Source organism: Anopheles stephensi, chromosome 2, assembly GCF_013141755.1.
Source record: "Anopheles stephensi strain Indian chromosome 2, UCI_ANSTEP_V1.0, whole genome shotgun sequence".
NCBI lineage: Eukaryota > Metazoa > Arthropoda > Insecta > Diptera > Culicidae > Anopheles > Anopheles stephensi.
Window position 1 is genome coordinate 18,907,039 of NC_050202.1, and position 19,658 is coordinate 18,926,696.

Below are 19,658 nucleotides of genomic sequence, written 5' to 3' on the forward strand. Positions count from 1 at the left end.
TAGGGAAACTGTCGGAATCTATTATGCGAAATGGTGCTTGGATCGATGGTGGCATAATTTTAACCGGAACCAAAGGAGGGGGAATCATTTTGGGGCCAGATAACTATCAAGATGAATGAGTTGGATATGGAATGGGAATTGAGGTTGAGGTGATAGCTTAGCAACGAACGGTGCGGTTTTGCATGCGATGTGCCAATTGCTAAATAACCACAGGGTTACAAAAAAAGATTGATTAAGTCATGCAAAGATAGGCAAGACATTAATCCTTATCGCGACCGTTTAGTCAATGGTTGAAATCCTGGAGCCATTACCCCGCACACGATTTTGATTCTGCCAACATGCTTACTGTAAGATCGTCCTTCTATAACCTATAAGATAACCTGAAAAATAAAACAAAACTTTATGCTTCAAAAGTGTGGAATATATCGTGGAAAATCTTAATCCTGAACAACTTACTCAAACAGGACTTATGTTTCTGGTCTAAGTCTAACCTCTAAAAATACAAGAAGAACCCAGAGCTATTATCGTGCGATCATCGTGCAATTGATGACCTATATTCTAGACCGCTAAATAACAGGACATCAGACTCCAATCTTTAACTCGCTTCCTCATCAGCCGTTATTGGAATTCGACCGAAGCGCAATTGACCAGAAATTTCGCCATAGTAGAGCAACTCAACACTAGTATTCCCAAGATCAATGTAAGCTAACCAATTGAAAGTTTGATTCTAGCCGTTGTGGATCAAGCCCCCTGAAGGCCTGCCATGAAGAAGAATAAATGTTGGAGGCCCCTCTCTTTTTTTTTTGCCTAACGACCTCTTAAGGTCATTCCTGTCATTTCTGGCTCTCTAGACTCAATAATTTTACGTAGTTGAATAGTCAGTCCTCACTACGGCAGAATGGTCAGGATGGGTACCTCCTGCCAATGCCGTTGTCGGCTCTACCGCCAGACCGCCCCTAACACATCCAAATCAGCTGACTGAGCCAGAGCCAAAGGCTAAGAGGAGACATAATTACGAGGCTTCTTATGGAGTCCTAAGCCCTACAAATGATCGGGCCTCAGAAGACCGCACAACGTTGCCTTGTGGGAAGAAACGCCTGGATCGACAAAAAAGCTCCTCCCTTGAAAGCTCATGGCTTCTGGCATCTGCTTAGTTTGCTTGTACTATGATCCGCTCGTGTATTCTTCTAACCTTCCATTCTTGTACATTAAGAATTATAAAGCAAATTCATACTAGCTGATCTCAATATGTCACATGTAATTAAAAACAATTCTTAGACACTACCTGTTGTGATTCTAAACGACGATGACTACATCCAGAATTTCACTTTCTTTACCAATTTATCGATGCTGATGCAAGGCTAATGAAAAACGAATATAAATATTTGTAGGTGCTATGCTGAAGCTCACAAGCCAAATCCCACCAGCGAACCTGTACCCGGTGAATCCCACATCCAATTGCTCGCCCACCATCGTTTCCACCATCGATAATAGAAGCAACAGAATGACGAAACAGTTTGCTGGCCCAAGTTATGCGCTTTACCTAGCACAACAAATTCCTGAACGAAAAATAAATTTGTGAACCTGTCATGACTGGATAACTTCTTGCGCACTGTCAGCGCTCCCGGTCGCCAAAAAAACAGCGATTCGGTCGTGTTTATACCGATAACCGATGTGCGCGATGATAACGCGATAATGAAAGGGATAAAAATAAATTTCCTTATACCTTGAGTTTTTCCAATCTTTCCGGTCGTGTGGGCCGCTGGTGGTATTGGTGTGGCGATACCTCTGCCACGGGGATGGTTCGAAAAAACGATTGAATGTGAATTTTAGTTCGTCGCGAGCTATCCGTACGGTTAGAACTGCTCCCAGGAGCAGGTTTGCAGTTAAAACTCCAAAGTGATTGTTAACCAAACAAAAACTACAGCCATAGAGCACTGTATTGTTAATGTTAAACATAATTAACCCTGCGTGGGGGCTGTCTGTTTTAAATAAATAACGGTGAAAGTTATTTTTAAAAAGTGTTTCCCGTTTGATTGATTGTTGATTGCTTCAATTCGCTTCGCCCGATTGACACAAACAAAAAGGATACAAAATGAATCGACAGGCGTTTCGTGGTGGCATGGTGAGTGATATGGTGGTTCTTAAAATGTGATTTTAATTTGCCAATGAGTTCGCTCATTAAACTCTACGGCGGGGGACTAGACGGAACTCAAATAATGTCTAGACTACCGGACATCTGTTGAAGACAAAATTGCTTTCCAATTATTTCCAAAGAAAAAAATGTATGGAAAAAAGTTTATATCAAGTGCTACAATAACTCCTATTCGTGTCATCCACATTGCTCGTGAAAGTATTTGCAGTGAACCAAATGGATGGAGTTTCAAAGAAAAGGACATTCCTTCAAGTTTTTTTCCTTTCGGAATTCCGGAAGTTACTTGCGCACGAAAGGTTGAAGAAGAGCTTTCAGCCGTCATCCGATGTAACGTTTCAATGCTAGTTTTACTGTGTTATCGTCCATTTTTTCCCAACCCTTCGTGATGCTTCATTTAGCTTAATTATTGTGCTGGGGAGTATATTGCTTTATAATTGCGTATGGCCTTTCTCTATTGCTCTCTTATATTTTTCTTTTAAATTGGGCTAGTCCTTTTAACAAAGTAGAAATATTTGAAAATTTTCGCAAAACTTTAATCATTACTCCTGAAGGTATGCAATTCGTACTACAAAATCATCCGTTTTAGGATATTTTCTCCTAAAAGTGGAAAAAGGAAACTTAATACTTAATTTTAAACAAAGGAATTAATTAAAATAAATCTTTGAAGGACAGATACTCTCATAGGAAAAATTGCATCTTAAATATATGTCAATTTCCATTTCGTCAAAATTTGGACGAATCTCAATTTTCTCTAGCTTTTAAATCGGCCCCACGTCCAAATGCCACTGTTTGCAACTGCATCCACCGGATCGGAACATTGGCAAGAATTCTTTAACCAAACATGACACAAAAAGAGAGAAAAAAAACCGTACCCGATAAGGAAAAACACAAAAATCACGCTCAAAATAAACACAAAAAGTGCGCCCTTCAGCTTGGCTCGTAAAACACAGAACCTCCGAATAAACCACATTCAATATGACATAAATCTAATAAGATAATCGATTTTATGTGTTTTGTGGTTGTTTTTGCATTTATTTCTCCTTCCGTGTACGATCGCTGGTTCGTGAACCCTGGGGCCCCGCATGTGTGCCCCTTCGGCCCGTACCAGCTGGCAGTTTTGTTCTTCCCGGTGCTTTTGTTGACGAAGACGGCTTTACCCGATACCGGTCGGCTGCTAGCAATGCGGGAAAAGATTTATGATTTTTCCTGGTCCACTTCGGTAACGTCCCGCCCGCCAACGATGGGCCACAGTCCATGAATAAAGTTCGATTTTCGTCAATAATTGAAAATTTCATCGCACGAAAGCGGTCTGCCGAGAACAAATTGCTGTCAAGGTTGCCTATTGTTGGGCAAACTTTGATGAACTGCATTTAATTGTGGTTAAAGGGATGGCTAAACAGTTTTTTTTTATAGTGGAGTTGTACTAGACATTAAACGATTTGCATTAACGTTTGTTTTCGTTTGAATTTCAGCAACGCGCCAACCAACGAAAGATGAACAAACCGATGAACAAAAAGCGCCAGAAAGGGTCGAAACCGGTAGTCGATGAAATAGAAGTGGCGGGAAAGAATCTACGAGATGAGGCACTGAAGTATATGAAGGTATGCCTTATCCTTTTTAGCGATTGTACTTTAATTTAGGTCTTTTGTCTTAATTTTATTTGTTGTTACTTTCATAACTACTTCCAAACTTCTAATTATAGTTTTAATCTTCTTTAGTAGCACAATAAGTAGTATTTTTTTAAACTAAGAAAATTAATGAAAAATAAGAAAATACGTGATAACTAGCATACATAAAATATTTTAGCATATTTAAAAAAAGAGAAAAGCTACATTCAATAGTTCATATTGTTGGAAATCGATGAACGGCCAAAGTCAAATGAGCTTTTTCGATGAAACTTTAATACTGACTTACCGTGTTCGGTATTCTCTCTTTTCTAATTCGCAGAGTAGTCCAATCTTACTAAAGATACACAAAATTGTGTTGTAAAATGGCTTGTAAATTAACAAGCCAACAAATTTTAAACTTTTCTTAATCTGCTCAAAAATTGATTAATCACTAAGAAGGAAAAAAGTAACTAATTCATGGATAGAAATTTGTTTTAAATTTGTTTTGAATCTTCAAAGATGAATTATCGTAAAACGTGTAAAAAAAAATCTTTCACCAACAAGAAACTTGCAACCTTTTAATCGCAATCGAATGGAAGTCATTCATATTTTGTTGTTTTGTCTAGTTCTTTGAAACTGCGTCTAGTAGGGAAACTGCGAAGCTTTTCTGCTCGCTCAAAGCTTTGCCTTCGTTTGAGCTTGTAATTTTGACATATACGCGGCGCTAGTGTAGATCACGTTCCAAGCCATGGGAAAGGATATTCCATTCGCACTGGCGAGTTCAAGCAAGGAATTGGATAAAATTGAAAATTTGCTAATTTAAATATTTTTGCTAATGTTTTAAATAAAAAAGCATTAAAAAATATTTAGGCAGCATATAAAAAATATTGTATACTACTAAAAAAACTACCTAAAGATTTGCACGTTTCTATATTTTATATAAAGCAAGTTTAACACAACATATTGCAACATTAAATAATGCTTTTTTTATTGCATTCCAGGTCCGAAACTACACAAAAGCGCTGGGATTGTACGACCAGGTAAATCCGTTTCCAGACTATGCTATTTATTTCCTTTTGCGCACCGTACCCCAGCACGTGTTATTTATAGAGTTGGGTGTGATGTATATCGGAATTCTAGGGCACACTAACGGCATCAAACTTTTACCTCTTCCAATCCCCTGCCGTTAGTGAAAGAAACTTATTTTTAATGAGTCATTCATTCATTTGGAGCCGTTGTTTGGAGCGGTGGCGTTAAATTTAGCTTCAACAACTTGTTGCCGTGCATAATGAAAATTTGTCTTCAGTTTTAGCACCGGAAGTGAACACTGAGGGGCACACTATAAAACTGCTTGGCATGGCAAACAAACACCTAGTGGGTCTATTAAACTTGGTGTAGGTTCGTTAGTTTTTGCTTGAGTTTTATGTTATTTACCACATTGAATGAGCCTGATTTTTGTTGTTGTTTAGTTATGATAAGTAAATACAAATTCCCTTTTCTCGAACCATTGACAAAAGTGTGTAACTAAAAGGAATTTTATATCCTTCGGCCACGCATCGTATTGATCGATTTTTTTCATCATGCTCCCGTTGGGACTGTCTCGAGTTCCTTCTCCAGGTTTGCCAAATGCAGATTTAGTTTTTTGTTTGTATCACATTGTATTTTCCTATTTCCTTTTCGTACCCAGGCCTTTGACGGACTGACATGCAACCTAGACTCTCGCTTCAATATTGTTTGTTGAGCCTATCTGGAAGTTCGGCAATGCCATTTCCAAATGGACTCCCACCCCCCATGCCGAGAAATCGTACCCCTTTGGCTGGTTGGCTTATTTATTACTGTCGGATGTTTGGCTCTCTACCACCGTGTTGGCACCTTAACACCATCAAAGAACCCGATCCTTCTATGGCTCTGGGTGACCCATTGACTCCGAAGGAACTGTGGCGCCCGTGCACCGTTTCCTTTTATATGTCGTACCGTGCAATTTTTACTATGTTTTATGACAAATCGATTATCAAGTGTTTGTTTCCATGGCTCTCCGTCACCCGTAGAGGTGGCTGTCTGTATATAGGGGCCTTGTGGAAGGTGATGGGTTTCACGCGGTGAAGTGCCGGTACGTACACACGCTCTCACGCTCTGGGGTTTTCTCGTCTGGTGCTCGGGTATTTCGGTCACATTCCAGTTTCAACCGTGGTGCAAGAAGTTTTAATTCCTGCAGTAAAAGTTCCTATTCAAGCAGTTCTATTAGAGTTCCTTAAGGGATCTAAGAGTATCCAGAAATAACTTGCGTGAATTTGAATTTAGTAAAGTAAATTAAACTTCACTACAAGAATGAGCAACGCAAAAACGGCTCTGGGAATATTGGGCGGTGAAGATGAGCTGCTGCAAAGTTTTGTGCGCGTTGGTCTGAAAACGGACAACGACGATGATCAGCAGCAATCGAATGTGACGTTCTCGGGTGGTGCTGGTGGTGGTGGTGGTGGTGGAAGTGGAGCTGGTACTGGCGGAAGTGGGGCCAGTGGACCCCAGACGACCACCATCCAGCATCAGACTAGCCAGGGCAAGCTGGATACGCACCTGATTCGTCAGTTTTCTGACCACTGTTCCGATATGAGTGATAAGAATGCACCCAGAAAGTATCGGTGAGAAGTTGGCACGGAATCGGAAACGGATTTCGAAACGGCGGTAATCCACTGATCACGTAATCATGGGTATGGTTCTCTTCTGCAGAGATTTGTTCAACGAGCCAGTTGACGTGAAGAAGCGACGATACTTTGATGAGGTGTACACCGACAAAGATCGAGCCGCTGCCGTTAGTATAGGCAAGTGGTGCCATATTGCAATTGAGGTCACATGCCCAAGGTTATTTGTATGACCTAGCAATTGTCTTTCGCTGTTACAGGAAACTTTGATATCAAGCAAAACCTCATCAACAAACGGCGTCAGGAGCGTAACGAAGCGTTACAAACGGAGGAAGCCGAACCGGGTGCCATCTTGGCGTTGGGGATGCGTGAGATCAAGAACGGGAACTTGGACAATGCTGTTCTGTTCATTTCTAAGGCACTTTTGGCACCTTTTTGCTCTGCTTCTTATAAGCTTTTGCAACCCCTTATTAGGAAGAATGTACATTTATACAAATTTACCTCTTTTTTAGGCTTTGGAAATGAACAACAACGATCAAAACGCGCTGGTTGCTAGAAGCCGATGTTTCTTGCAGCTTGGCGAACCGGGCAAAGCTTTGCAGGATGCAGAAACGGCTCTCGTGCTGGACAAGAACAACATCCGGGCGATCTACCAGAAGGCGGAAGCACTCTACTACCTGGGACAGTTCGAGCATAGCCTGATGTTTTTTCACCGTGGCTTGCGTTTGCGTCCGGAGCTGGCTAGTTTTAGACTTGGTAAGTGAGACCAACTGTTCCGTGTCCTTTTTCAACGAAAGCGCATCTAACGTCTTACCGCATGCACCGTTGTAGGTGTACAGAAAACGCAGGAAGCGATCGAGAACACGATCGGTAACAACACCAAGAACCAGCCGGCGAAGAAACCGGCCAAGCCGGACAAACCCAAGACCGCCAAACGCAATCAACTGTCGCGGGAAGAGCTGGAAAAGCGTGCCTCCCGTCGGCTGTTGGGTGATCTGTACATTGACAAGGAATATCTGGAGAATCTGATCAAGCATCCGGATCTGCGCAAAGCGGATACAAACACGGAAGGTGTCTCGGAGTACGCTAAGGATGCGATCAACTTCCTCAACAATAGACAAGAGTTCTGGCGCCAGCAAAAGCCTTGCACCAGCTTGAATGCGAAGAAAATTAGCGGCGCCAACGGTATGCTTCCACGATGGTTGTAAGGGGACGGGCAAATGATCAGCAGCACCATAGAAACAAAACTAGGAGTAATACTCACGGAAGTGATAACGTACCTAAGGAACCCTTCCAGCTGGAGGTCTAGCTCTAATTGATTGTAATGTTTTCACAACAGTTTATTGTGCTGCACGGCCTTCCGTTTAAAGTAGAATTTGCTTGTAAACTCTTTGTGATAAACGCTTAGAATAATAAAGATTAGTAAGATGAGTTCAAGTACATGCACCAAACCATCGAACCTGGCAACAAATCCTATAGTAAATCCGTCCCAAACCCAAGTTCTTCTTACCTTGCGTTCAATGCACTGGATTTCTTGGCATGTCCTGGCGGTACACAGATAATACACAATATATAACCAATAATTATAACATCAAAATTTACAAGCACTCTCGAATGAAATGAAACTATTACCGAAATCACACAAACCACTGTGCGCTGTGATAATGTCGAGTACTGAACGCCGTCTCATAAACACCGCGTGACACTCGCTCAAATCGAGGTTGTTTACCCAAACGTCATAATAAAGAAAAGCAACAAAAATAACAAAAAAGAAATAAAGTTCAGCTAAAAGTTTACAACATCCATCCTCGTCTCCGCTCAATGTAAAGAAAGGGTGTTTTTCGTGCAGGTTAGCTGGGGTTTTACTCGTTTTACTACTAATTCAAATCTTATTTGAACTGCGAGCGCGAGATGGCGACGTTCGAACAGGCAGCAGTTCCCTTGCCAGACGTAAAGGAATTTTTCTCTCGCCCATGTCGCGTTCGCTTCCTGTTCCTGTGTTGTGTGTAATAATGTCGCCGTTTTGTGCATTGCGGTAAAAGTGCTGGCTGTGTGTAGTGATGTGTGTTACGAGAGGCAAGCAAAACCTATAAAACGCGACGGTGGTTTTCCTTGATGTAAGCACCTGCGTAGATCATTAACTTCTTGTCGGTAGTTCGCTTTGCACAAAACCCACCCGAAGGAACGGACGGAATTCCTTCACACCCAAGCGGGGACATAGTGTTTGTGAAGCAAAACAACGGTACCTTTACGACACGCCGCAATTGGTCTTGCGATTGCCGGATAAAACGGATACAGGGAGAAGGAATAATGTTGTACAAAACGGCGTAGTGTTGTGAGCCTCGTGTAGCATAGTGCGATGAGTGCAAAGGCTGGAGCCAGCAAGGTCAAAGAACCGCCTTCTGTGATGTGAATTCCATTCTGCGTCTAAAAAAAAAGCATATTTACGGAGCATAATACAGCATTAGCATTAACGTCGCAGCGAAATACTTTCCATATTTCTCGCAAAACAGTGATTTCTCCTGATTCCCGATTTTGCCTATCAAAAAACAACAAAACATCAATTATCGACTTTTTTGACTGTCAAGAAGCGGTGGCATTACAACGTATACACACGCCCCGAAAATTGCGGGCCCGTCTTTGATAAAACGCACAAGCATTTAATTGTCAATCCTTTTCTTTCACTATACATTTCACCCACTTTGCGTATACTCTTGATAATCGGTTCGGTGTGTGTGTGTGTGTGGGTGGGAGGAAATTTCGTGCCGACCCGACTCGAAAGCCCACATACATTCCGCATCCGCCCCATTTGGGAGAAAGATGGGAATCGCTGGCCCACCCCAGACGATGGCGATGACTAAGTGCAGTGCCGGGAAGTCTCATTGCTTTGATTCGCCTTCCGTTCTACACGAATGTCAACAGCAGTGAGTGTGCGTGTGTGTGTGGCTGCGTGCGTACGTGCCTGCGTGTGTTAATATGAGCTGATTGCGTTCAAGGATGCACAACAAATCATCATTTCTATTTATTATTGACGGATCACAGTAGGCGAAGGCATCAAAGTGAATAGCAGCCAGTAGTCATTGAAGTTGTGGCGTTCGCGTGTGTGATTCGTTGTGTCCGAGCATTGGCATATCGTGGGGCTTTTTTCCCTTGCCAAGTAAAGGCCATTCCAGTGTTACTGGGTGTGTAAACAGTGCATTTTTTAATCTCTTTTACTGTTTTTTCCCATTCCGTGCTGTCCAGGCGACGTGCAAAATGTGGTGTAAGGTGAAAGATACTCCTATATTCTAGTGATGCAAGTGTGTGTTCAATCAGCGAGAAAGGAAACGTGTGAAGCGACGGTAGGAAAGGAAACCAAAACCGGATCACATTTCTTCCTTCCGGTCACGGGTGGAGCGGAAGTAAGCGGCAGTAAAGAGAGCAGACAAGAAAGAAGAAACGCCCGAAACGCTCCGGTATATCAGTGAAAGAGGGAAGAAGATTATACACTGCTGTGTGTCGCGCTAGGCCACATTCATTCGCTCGGAACGCGTAGACAGAAAGGAAAACTAAGCGAGGTACAAAAACACACTCAGCAGACAGAAACCTCCGTCGTAGAGCGGTGGTGGAATCAAAAACAGCAGGCGGGAAGCGGCAGGTGTCAAAGCAAAGGAACAAAGCGAAGGAACTGGAAAGAAAACGGGAAACGGTGCGCGCGCGAGCGATGGTGGCCGCGTGTGGCGTGCGTGGGGAAGGCAGTAGGCACGATCTCCACCGCCTGGCAAGATAAACAAATCCACCCAGCGAGGAAACGCGACCGAAAAGAACACAAGTCAGCAGCAGTAGTAGTAGGCGTTGAAGCGCGCACTTGGTAGAATATTTTATTGGTCCGCCGCGCCCGCTTTTGGCACGGAGCATATGTGTGTGTGTGTGTGCGGGGGGTCGTAAAGGAACTAGGAGGGCGGTGGGTAAAAATAGCGAATATACTCTCCGAAAAGTGGTGTGCCGTTCGAGTCGCGCATATTTTGGAAAAGCGCGGTCCCAAAGCAGTGCACAACAGTACCCCGAGTGCTCTGCCGACAGTAGTGATTCGATTACATCGCCGGCAAGAAGGAACGAATTGTGTTCCCGGTGAATAGAGCGTGCTTAAGACAGTGCAGATACCCCAAACCACATATCTAGTTGCAAGATGCCCCGGAACGGTGAAGCCTCGTCCGGCCTGGAGAAAGGGGTCAGCTGCTCGAAAACGGCCCCGGAATGGCTGCATCCGGATCATGTCATCATGAACGAAGGTGTAACGTTTGACGTGCGGGTAAGTTGCTGCTTCTGTGGACACCGGCCTTTACTACCGGCTTCCGGTCTCTGTGTATGTGTGTGTGTCTGTGTGTTTTTGTGCTAAAGAATTCTTAACCCCCCGTCTCGCTTGCTCCATTGTTTTGCACTTCCGGTTTGTGCAACGCCGTTCTTAAACCTCGCACAAGACCACCTTCTTTCCATGGGAAGGACCCCCCCTTTTTTACCCATCCACCCATCGGCTTTTAATTCGTTGTGAAAGGCAGCGAAAAGGGACGCGAGAACCCCTGGAGCGTACAGCATAATAAAGATGCCCGAGACAACGATCTCTGGACGCTGCTCGGCTTGCAGCACCATCACCCCCACAAACAATTGCCCAAGAAGCGTGAAACACTGGGGACCACATGGTGCCGAGTGGCCAAGCGACCGGTCGATCTTGCTTGTTAGCAATTAGCGGTGGCGGTGCGATAGGGGGAGAGCTCTAGAAACATTGTTTATCCTTTTGGAGCAGCAGCAGCAGAGAGGAGAATGGAATAGCTAAGCGATAAGACAATCCTTAATGATCCCGCATGAAATGGGATACGTTTGCTTGAGTTGTGCCTGGACGGAAGAAGAAGTGGTTTTGTTTAGCTGCCGCTGAGTGCTGAATCTGCCTCGAATGGTTTCGTTGCCGTTGTTGGTCGGCCGTTTCAAGAACGCAAGTGTCAAGAATGTGGGCCATCCGGAAGTTGTGGTAAACAATTGATTGTCGATGGATGAGCGGAAAGCGATCTAGCCTAAAGTCGGAAGTATGGTTTTGTGCCATGGAGACTTTTTGTTTTCTACTGTAGTACACATTTAATTCGTACTCTTGGTAAAGATGACGTTAGACGGCGTAGCGTCGTTATTAATAGTGAGCGCTGTGAAGATGCAGTAGTACTCGTGGAGGAAAATAGGAAAATTTAATTGCTTCAGCATGTGCCAAGTGAGGTTTTGATGTACTGTGTGCTTGTATGTTTGACCACAAAAAAACATGGATTGGTGGTGTTTAAATCTAGAACAGGGGAGTAGAGGTTATTATTTTAGCTTAACTCAGCTTACAATACATCCCGAAGTCTTTGGATATTTTCCTTGTCCAAAATTCGTTGACAATTTCTTGGATATTTTTTTAATACTATCTACGCTCAATAACAGAATAGTAAATCTTTAAATGTGCTATTTAATTAAACCCATTTAAGTAGCGAAAAAGTGATAAAGTTGTACCGATTGCTAGCAAAACAGGACTCCGTATCAGAATTTCGTCTATATTGAATTTCTAACCACTACTGGTAACTGCTAAGCTTCAACCTCGCTAAAAAAAAGGTCAATTAAAATTATCTGTGAAACCGTTGAAATCCTCATCTTCCTCGGTGGCACTACAACCTCGAGCGGTCTCGGCCTGCCATTTCTGGCTTCCTGTGACTTGATTTTACCCGTAGCAAAGTAGTCAGCCCTGCGTACGGGGAGGCGGTCTGGATGGGATTTGAACCCCGGTCCTGCCGTGTGAAGACCGGCGCCGTTGTCGCCTCGGCCACCAGACCAGACCCCTCAGGAAATTCTCAGGATGCATTTGGGAAACATGTGGAAAAAAAATTGGGGCCTAATGGAAAAAAATATTTCGAAAAATATTTTACTTTATACATGTTAACTGCATGAATGTGGTGATTAAAGTTGTTTGAGGGAAGCTGAAGTAAACTTGAACGATGTTTCCGATACCGATGCGACATGCTCAGTAACGGACAAACCTAGGAGCGGAAGGAGCGACCGTTCGGGAGCCTCCCCGGGGGGTCGACGAAGAAAATCTTGTTGGTCTTGGTCACAAACGAGTCTCAATTAGAGGGCCTCAACTGCCATTCCGCTCGGGGCCTCCAAAGACCTTGGTGCGCCACTGGACATGCTGTTTACCTGCTCCCATGTGTGTAGCATTACATCACCCTTACCGCGCTTTGGCGGATGGATTTAAGGTTCCATTCTTTGAATTTCATTTCCCTCCATTTTTGCGCACTCAGTCAAAACAGATAAATAACGCACAAGATAAATGATGGCTTCTGACGCCAAAAGAAGCATCAGTGAGTGTCAAGCCACGAATGCTTCGAACGACGACCATGATGATTCGATGGAATGCGACCAAGAATTAGGCAGAATCATGTGACGTGTATGTCTGTGTACCGTGAAGATGAATCATGCTGTGCATCTAAAAGGTGTTTTTTCCCAAGATCGAGTTTGTTGAAATTTCAAAGAACTCGCCCAGGCCCGATGCCAGTGGTCGGCACCGTCCCGCAGCAAGTTGATTAGATGTTCAGAAGTGGTTGATTCACCCGGTTGTTTGGTTGGATGTTGAACAGACTTTAAACTGCCCAGTTAGTTAAGCATGAGACAGAGGTGTTTTATGTGTTTTTATCCCGTACACAATTTTTATAGCGAATACTTTACAGTGGTGGGAATGATTGAAAGGACAAGAACAATTTAAGCGGTTAATCTATTGAAAGATATTGAATTTTTGCGGTCGTGCAGATCCGTTCAGATTGTCTTTTAAACTCGAGATTTATAATATTTGTAAAAGATGTCCATCCTCTGCTTCTTATTTGGCTCTACAACGTCTAGAGGTATTAGATTGAAAGTAAGGGAGTTGATACGGTAGCTGCCTCGATCTGCAGACCGCCTCCACGTGTGCGGGTCTTTCTATCCGGCTACGGGTAAACCTAAGCTAAAGAATCCAGCAAATCCCTCTTGTAGGTTGTAGAGTCAAAAAAAGGAACGGTGACTATTTTTACTTTTAGCTCATTCGAGTCGAGATTGGCTTTTTTAAGAGCAACATCCGTTTCCTACACGTGGGTCTCAGAGATGTAAGGAACATGCCACACGCATTCAAAACCTTATGATCTAGCTTGAATGATCTTTTTCCACCACTACAAATCGCGTTTGACCCATCTTTATTCCCACATTGGCAGAGTTTGTCGACGGGCGTTCGATACCCTGTGAAGGTAGACTAGAAACACTACCGGGTTTTGCCGCTACGAATCATAACAGACAATCGTCTGCACGATACCAAATCTGTGTCTGTGCAAACATGAATATTTACTGAAGAAAGTGCTGCAGCGTGCTGCTAGTCGTTGCAAATTTCCTTTGATGTTCATCGAGAAAAAAGCTTCATTGTAGGATAGGTGTAGGATCTTCATGGTAGGATACATCTGTTACGCCTAGGTTTCAATTCTTCCAAACAAAGACATATCTTCAGTCTGGGCGAAAAACCGTTGATCGTTGATCAGCTAAATCAAGGCAATAGTTTGGTCTTATTTTAAAATTCCTACACATATACTTATTCCCTTCACTGTATTAAAGTGGTATACCTTTGCTGATCTGGCGGGAATCATCATATAAGAAGCGGAATGCATTTATTTGCATTCCATACCACGGTTTCACGTACACTCACTATTTCCTTCTGCAACCAAGCGGCCATACCGAAACCGGAAATGGAATCGGTTGTATTTGTGCGTGAGTGTGTGTGTGTGTCTGCCGTTGGTATTCGGAGCTCGGCTGAGCATGATGGCGCCCGCTTTGCATTCCCGAATGGCGCGATCAATTCGTCGCGTCCGAACCGGAGTGTCGAAATCGAAATTGAAATCGAAATCGTGTATAATTGTTTGGCTTTCCATTTGGTATTCTAATGAATCATCGATGCGAATCGGCACGCAGTGCTTCCGTTTCACTAGGGCTCGCTGTATCACACGGTCAATGGCCTCGTTGGTCGAGGATGAGATTAAGCAAAGGAAAGGAGGCGAGTGATCGTTACAATCGCCAGTTAGTTTTTGCACAACATTTTGATTGCAAGTGTTTGCCGCTCTTTGAAGTCAGGAAATTGATTTATAATGCACTTGCTGCAAAGAAGCTGAAGAAGTAATAGTATACATGTCTGTCTCTGTCACAACATATGCATACATAAGTAATGGTGTTGCTCTTTCTACCTTGTAAACCTTTACAGTACATCGGATGTTTGGAGATAAAGGCTTCCATGAAGAAACTCGACTTCCCGACCCGATCACAGGTGGCAAAGTGAGTGGACCGCTTCTGTCTATGATGCTTTGCGACATCATTTTTCAACCCACACTCTATCCACCTCCTTCTTTCCATCCACAGAGAATGCATTAACCGGGTATGCGAAGCGGCCAGCCTGAAAAGCTCCAAAAAGCGGCGGGTCGATAAGCGAGTGCTGCAATGCATATCCGATACGCCCGATATGGAGCATGCCGGCACGAACGTGACGCTGACGGTTTCGAGCAAATACCTGTCGCTGGTGAATGTGGATACGGGCGACATTATTGCCAAGCACGACATGCCGAGAATATCGTTCGCTTCCGGCGGTGATACGGTACGGTTACCCGGAACAGAACTACCGCCAGTCCGCAGGGCGACCTAGTATTAATGCTTCTTCTTCAAACCACCACAGGATACGCTCGATTTCGTCGCGTACGTAGCGAAAGATCTGAACGAATGGAGGGCCTGCTATGTGCTGGAATGTGGCGGAAGCCTGACGCAGGATCTAATCGCCACCGTCGGTCAAGCGTTCGAGCTGCGGTACAAAGAGTTCTTCAAGCAGCCGGAAACGCAAAACAAATTCCGCGAGCTGACGCGCACCGACAAAGAGTACTACAACGACCTGCCGGACAAGATGCCGCCCGATCTGCTGACCGAGAACGATCACCATTCGTCGTCGCAGTCGCACAGTTCCTCCAGCGCAAAGGTAGTTTCCTTTTTGAAATTAATTTTAAAATTTTAAGTCAATTTTGAATTTTCTCTTACAAAACAGCAAACACGGGAACGGATACCAAGCAATTTGATCGACCTGAACACACCGCTACCGTGTCACGATTACGTGAACGATAAGCACGCAAATGCCACCAACCACACGCACAGCAATAAGTCAATATCTTCCAGCTCGATCGTAAAGGATGTGTTTGATATGCGTAAGGAATATAGGAACAGCGTTGTGAAAGACGTTGGTTTAATTTTTATGCTTGTTTTTTTTTTTAGAACCGTTTACCATATCGTCCGAGATTCAAAAGTCACAGCTGCTTACCGAATCCTGGTACCATGGCAGCATTAGCAGGGCACAGTCGGAGCATCTGCTGAAAAACGATGGTGATTTTCTGGTGCGTGAGTCGGCCGGTACGCAAGGCCAGTACGTGCTGACCGGCATGCAGAACAACTCACCCAAGCATCTGCTGCTGATAGATCCGGAAGGAATCGTAAGCTATGCTTTAGAAAGTACATCATTCAGAGACTAACCTTCGATCCTTTTCCACACACCCCCCCAAAAAAAAAAGGTACGAACCAAAGATCGAGTCTTCGATAGTATTAGTCATCTTATCAACTTTCACTGGACAAACTCGCTGCCGATCATATCCGCGGAAAGTGCACTCCTGCTCCGGCATCCGATCCTGCGCACGACCGACCTACTGTCGAAAGCCAAACAGGCTCACCTAAACTTGCAGTAGTGTGTGCGAGTGTGTGCGCTGTAAGGAAGGAGAAAAACATCGGTAAATTAGACTGTAAAGCAAAAACTCGAACATACAACGCAAACAAACAAGGGAATGGACACGACGGTAGCAGAATTGCGCCAATATCTGCTTCCGGCCAAAGCAAGTTAACCAAGCGGCGCGGTAGAGAGGAGCGCGCTGTGTAATGCTTACAATACGGCACAAGCGAGCCTCCTCTTCTGCACACCGGTGAGTAGTGGTATTGTAGAACTGTAGAACTGTAGAATCAAAATGAGAAGAAGATCTATTTTGTTTAGTGCGCGGTGCAAACAGAACATGGACATGGAAATCTATTTTTTCGTGTTTAGTTGAGCAATGTTTTATTTTAAGCATATCTATGTTGTTGCGATCGTAAGATAAGGCGACATAATATTACCAAAAAAATCAACCTGGCGTGAGCACAACGAGGGCACCGTGAAGCAACCAATTGCAGCAGGACGATTGTTTTGTCGAATCATACGGACATTAAGATTTACAGTGAATTAGCGCGCCTCTATATATATATACAAACTAACTATATATATATATTCACATACAAACAATGCAGCGCAGCGATCGTGGGCTTTCTAATTTCCCTCGACACATGCTAAACTTCTAATATTATAGCCAGCTGGGAGGGATTTTGGAGAGCACTCACAGTAAGCACTCCTTGCTAATACACACCGTCGTTGTACTTGTATTATAATCCAAAGGTACAGAAAAAAAAAACAGGACAATGTTTGCCATTAATTTTTTGAGATGGAATGGTGTAGGGAAAGGAATACAATCCTCAAACCGACAGTCTAGCTGCAAACAAAGCACAAACAAAACAAACGAAAAGTGTGATCAAAAGTGTTATAGGAAACCTGTATTTGCGCAACTCTGAGTCAGCGTGCGGGAGAAGGCCAAACCGAGCGTATTCTGATTGTAGTTTGTAGAGGGACAGCAAAAGCAAACAATCCCCCAGCATGGAAAGAAATATTGCAGCAAAGCGAGTGAGATGATGAAGGTGGGGAATGTCAGGAGCTTCCACAACTGCTGAGGGAAGGGGATGGTGAGGGACAGAATGAGCGAATGCAGAAACGAATCGACAATGGATTTATCAACCTCTATATGCACGCGTAACAAATTTACACACAACAAGCATGTTGTACTACGTACGTGCATACCTATACATATATATATATATGTATATTGGGCGCTCACCAGTGACGATGGTGCCGAGAGGAAAACAGGCGTTAGGGGATGAAAAGCAATTCATACAGTCATATACTGTTAAGCAGTATGTGAGATACAACCAACAATCCAATCGCAATCTATTCCCATTTTGTTTCGTCGCTCCGTTGCACTAGTGCACAAAAGACGCAATTTTGAGAGGTATTTATTTTTTTGGGACACTTTATTTTGCATGTTGCATTACCGTTGATCGAAAGCAAGTGTTTTGCGTCCGTTATTATGCCCTGACGCGAGCGAGTGCAGCCGCACAAAGCATTGTATTGTGTGTAACTGTTTTACATTTGCCTTTTTACTACTACTTTTACTAACTACGAGACACATACCGACACTAAATAGTTACAAAGGAAGAAACAAATCTCCTAACACAGTTACAAGAAAGAGAAATATTTAAAAAATGTTTGTTTTATTTTGTACAACTAATCTACTCACAGTTGCAATGGGGTCAGACAGACTAAAATTTAGCGCAAGCAACGTAAACGCCTCATCTGATGGTTCACTTAAAGGGAAGGGATAGTATTGGAACCTTTGTGCAGACACATAGACCATATATAATACGGAACTCACATCTTGCGAGGGGAGAACGGTACACACTATTAAAAGAAAGACTTCTGGTGATTAATTATTAATTCCTTTTTTCTGCCATCGAAACAGTCGTTAGATATTATAAAACAAAACACACACTTGTAATTCCACGGGGTTTTACTGGCTAGAGGTCAATGTCAACCGATCAAGGCTCTTCGTGAGCAATGGCTTAAGGATAGCTGAGTGAGTTTGAATCCTACTGGCGAATGGATCAATTTAAGTAATCCAAACCATTTCTTTAGGACAAAATTTCGCGCCCAATCCTTGACTAATTTGAAAGTCAATGCATAAAGGAACGTTAAAGTTACTGGTAGTGATATGTTGACATTTCCCTTTAAACCCGTAAATAGTGTTGTGTCAATGCGCTCTTTTAGGTGAGCTGAGCGAGCAGGCGCGAGCTACCTCACGAGCTACAACAACCATGAGCGCGCGAGCCTCCATGAGCAACAGAGCGAGCAACCACGAGCGCACGTGCAACAACATGTGTGTGTGGTTAAAAATTCCACACTACCCGAGCTGTGGGTGTCTTTTGGAAGATTCACTCTCCTTACAAATTTAAACATAAGGAAAAAATTAAACTTGTTAAAATTAGCTACAAAAAAGAACTTTCATGGGCTCACATATGTTCAAGCGCTCAAACAACCCCGAGCATCGCGGAAGCCTAAACGCTGTAGTTGTTCGTGCGCTCGTTGTTGCTCACTTCACGGAGCTAAGCGTATAGCGTTGCTCAGTTGCTCATGACCCCAACACGACCCGTAAATAGCTACCAAAAACAGCCACTTCCTAATCCACAACGGTGTTGTGGCTGCTGCCAAACGGTCAGCAAAACTGTTACAATAGTACAACTTTAACACGCTGTAAACCATATTGTCCTTTTTTCTGTTAGTTAACTCAGCGGTGAAGCTTCTATTTTTCTACTTACAATTACAACCTTTCTCAACCACACAAATATTACTACAAGCAACTACTAGGGCTAATTGCGGTACGGACGGACAAACACAGACCCAGACAGCGCGAAGGGTTAAAGTGTGTTAAAAAATGTGGACTTCTGGCAGACGCGGGCCGTTTCTTGGAAGGGCCGACGGGAAGGTACAAGACGTGAACGAGAAGGAGAAGAGCAAACGGATGACAAGAATGGGCTGGAGGGAAGGGTGGATGGATTCAGCCAACCAAGCAAAGAGTAAGCTCGTATCCAGTGTATGAGTTAGCCATTATCATGATGATTATGATTATTATTATTATAAAATTAAATAATGTTTCTGAGTAGCTTGTTTTCTCTCTCTCTCTCTTCATTGATTGGTCGATGCGTGAAAGAAACAGTTGAGCAGCAATCGTTAAATATGATCTTCCTTCCAGGTGGTCCTCCGGAAGATGGTTTCCTTGATTGTATCAATGACCTAAGCAACCTTCTTCCCCCTAAACTCCCATCTAATAACGCACTTCCGTGACTTCCAACTGCCTCTCCCTAAGCCTCAAGAAGTGTTCCGTCATCTCCTTTGCTAGATCTCCCAATCCAATCCTGGTGCCTCTCTCCATAAACTCTCAACAACGCACACGGCTTAACTCTATCCGCGACCTTGGTGTCACACTCGATAGCAAAATGTCCTTCCAGGAGCACTCAGGTCACATCCTT

At 43.6% G+C, this 19,658-nt stretch overlaps 3 protein-coding genes across 8 annotated transcripts; all 3 read left to right on the top strand.

The window, feature by feature from the left end:
- The first annotated feature begins 4,808 nt into the window (after positions 1 to 4,808).
- On the top strand, positions 4,809 to 6,481 carry LOC118507340 (forkhead box protein D1-like). The gene has a single exon (XM_036045728.1). The coding sequence runs from the start codon at positions 6,091 to 6,093 to the stop codon at positions 6,403 to 6,405; it is 315 nt and encodes a 104-aa protein (XP_035901621.1). The 5' UTR covers positions 4,809 to 6,090; the 3' UTR covers positions 6,406 to 6,481.
- LOC118506316 (tetratricopeptide repeat protein 25) lies at positions 6,467 to 7,609 on the top strand. The gene is made up of 4 exons (XM_036043265.1): positions 6,467 to 6,581; positions 6,662 to 6,819; positions 6,914 to 7,157; positions 7,233 to 7,609. The coding sequence occupies exons 1-4, from the start codon at positions 6,467 to 6,469 to the stop codon at positions 7,607 to 7,609; spliced, it is 894 nt and encodes a 297-aa protein (XP_035899158.1).
- A 482-nt stretch (positions 7,610 to 8,091) lies between these two features.
- On the top strand, positions 8,092 to 19,291 carry LOC118507290 (SHC-transforming protein 4). Of its 6 annotated transcripts, none has more exons than XM_036045644.1 (8): positions 8,092 to 8,250; positions 9,645 to 10,692; positions 14,674 to 14,744; positions 14,829 to 15,060; positions 15,139 to 15,432; positions 15,499 to 15,655; positions 15,723 to 15,937; positions 16,016 to 19,291. In XM_036045644.1, the coding sequence occupies exons 2-8, from the start codon at positions 10,570 to 10,572 to the stop codon at positions 16,184 to 16,186; spliced, it is 1,263 nt and encodes a 420-aa protein (XP_035901537.1). In that variant the 5' UTR covers positions 8,092 to 8,250; positions 9,645 to 10,569; the 3' UTR covers positions 16,187 to 19,291. The 6 variants fall into 6 exon arrangements, with proteins under 6 accessions (XP_035901537.1, XP_035901541.1, XP_035901538.1 ...); XM_036045648.1 differs by having other exon boundaries at positions 8,092 to 8,224; XM_036045645.1 differs by lacking the exon at positions 8,092 to 8,250 and adding an exon at positions 8,277 to 8,518.
- Positions 19,292 to 19,658: the final 367 nt, after the last annotated feature.

What these genes read in the sequence shown, in the direction of transcription:
- LOC118507290 (XM_036045644.1), top strand. Translation starts at nt 10,570, where the DNA reads ATGCCCCGGAACGGTGAAGCCTCGTCCGGCCTGGAGAAAGGGGTCAGC. An exon ending in ACCCGATCACAGGTGGCAAA is followed by an intron (nt 14,745 to 14,828) that starts GTGAGTGGACCG and finishes TTCCATCCACAG; the next exon opens with AGAATGCATTAACCGGGTAT. An exon ending in ACAGTTCCTCCAGCGCAAAG is followed by an intron (nt 15,433 to 15,498) that starts GTAGTTTCCTTT and finishes CTTACAAAACAG; the next exon opens with CAAACACGGGAACGGATACC.
- LOC118506316 (XM_036043265.1), top strand. Translation starts at nt 6,467, where the DNA reads ATGGGTATGGTTCTCTTCTGCAGAGATTTGTTCAACGAGCCAGTTGAC. An exon ending in CTGTTCTGTTCATTTCTAAG is followed by an intron (nt 6,820 to 6,913) that starts GCACTTTTGGCA and finishes CCTCTTTTTTAG; the next exon opens with GCTTTGGAAATGAACAACAA. An exon ending in GCTGGCTAGTTTTAGACTTG is followed by an intron (nt 7,158 to 7,232) that starts GTAAGTGAGACC and finishes GCACCGTTGTAG; the next exon opens with GTGTACAGAAAACGCAGGAA.
- LOC118507340 (XM_036045728.1), top strand. Translation starts at nt 6,091, where the DNA reads ATGAGCAACGCAAAAACGGCTCTGGGAATATTGGGCGGTGAAGATGAG.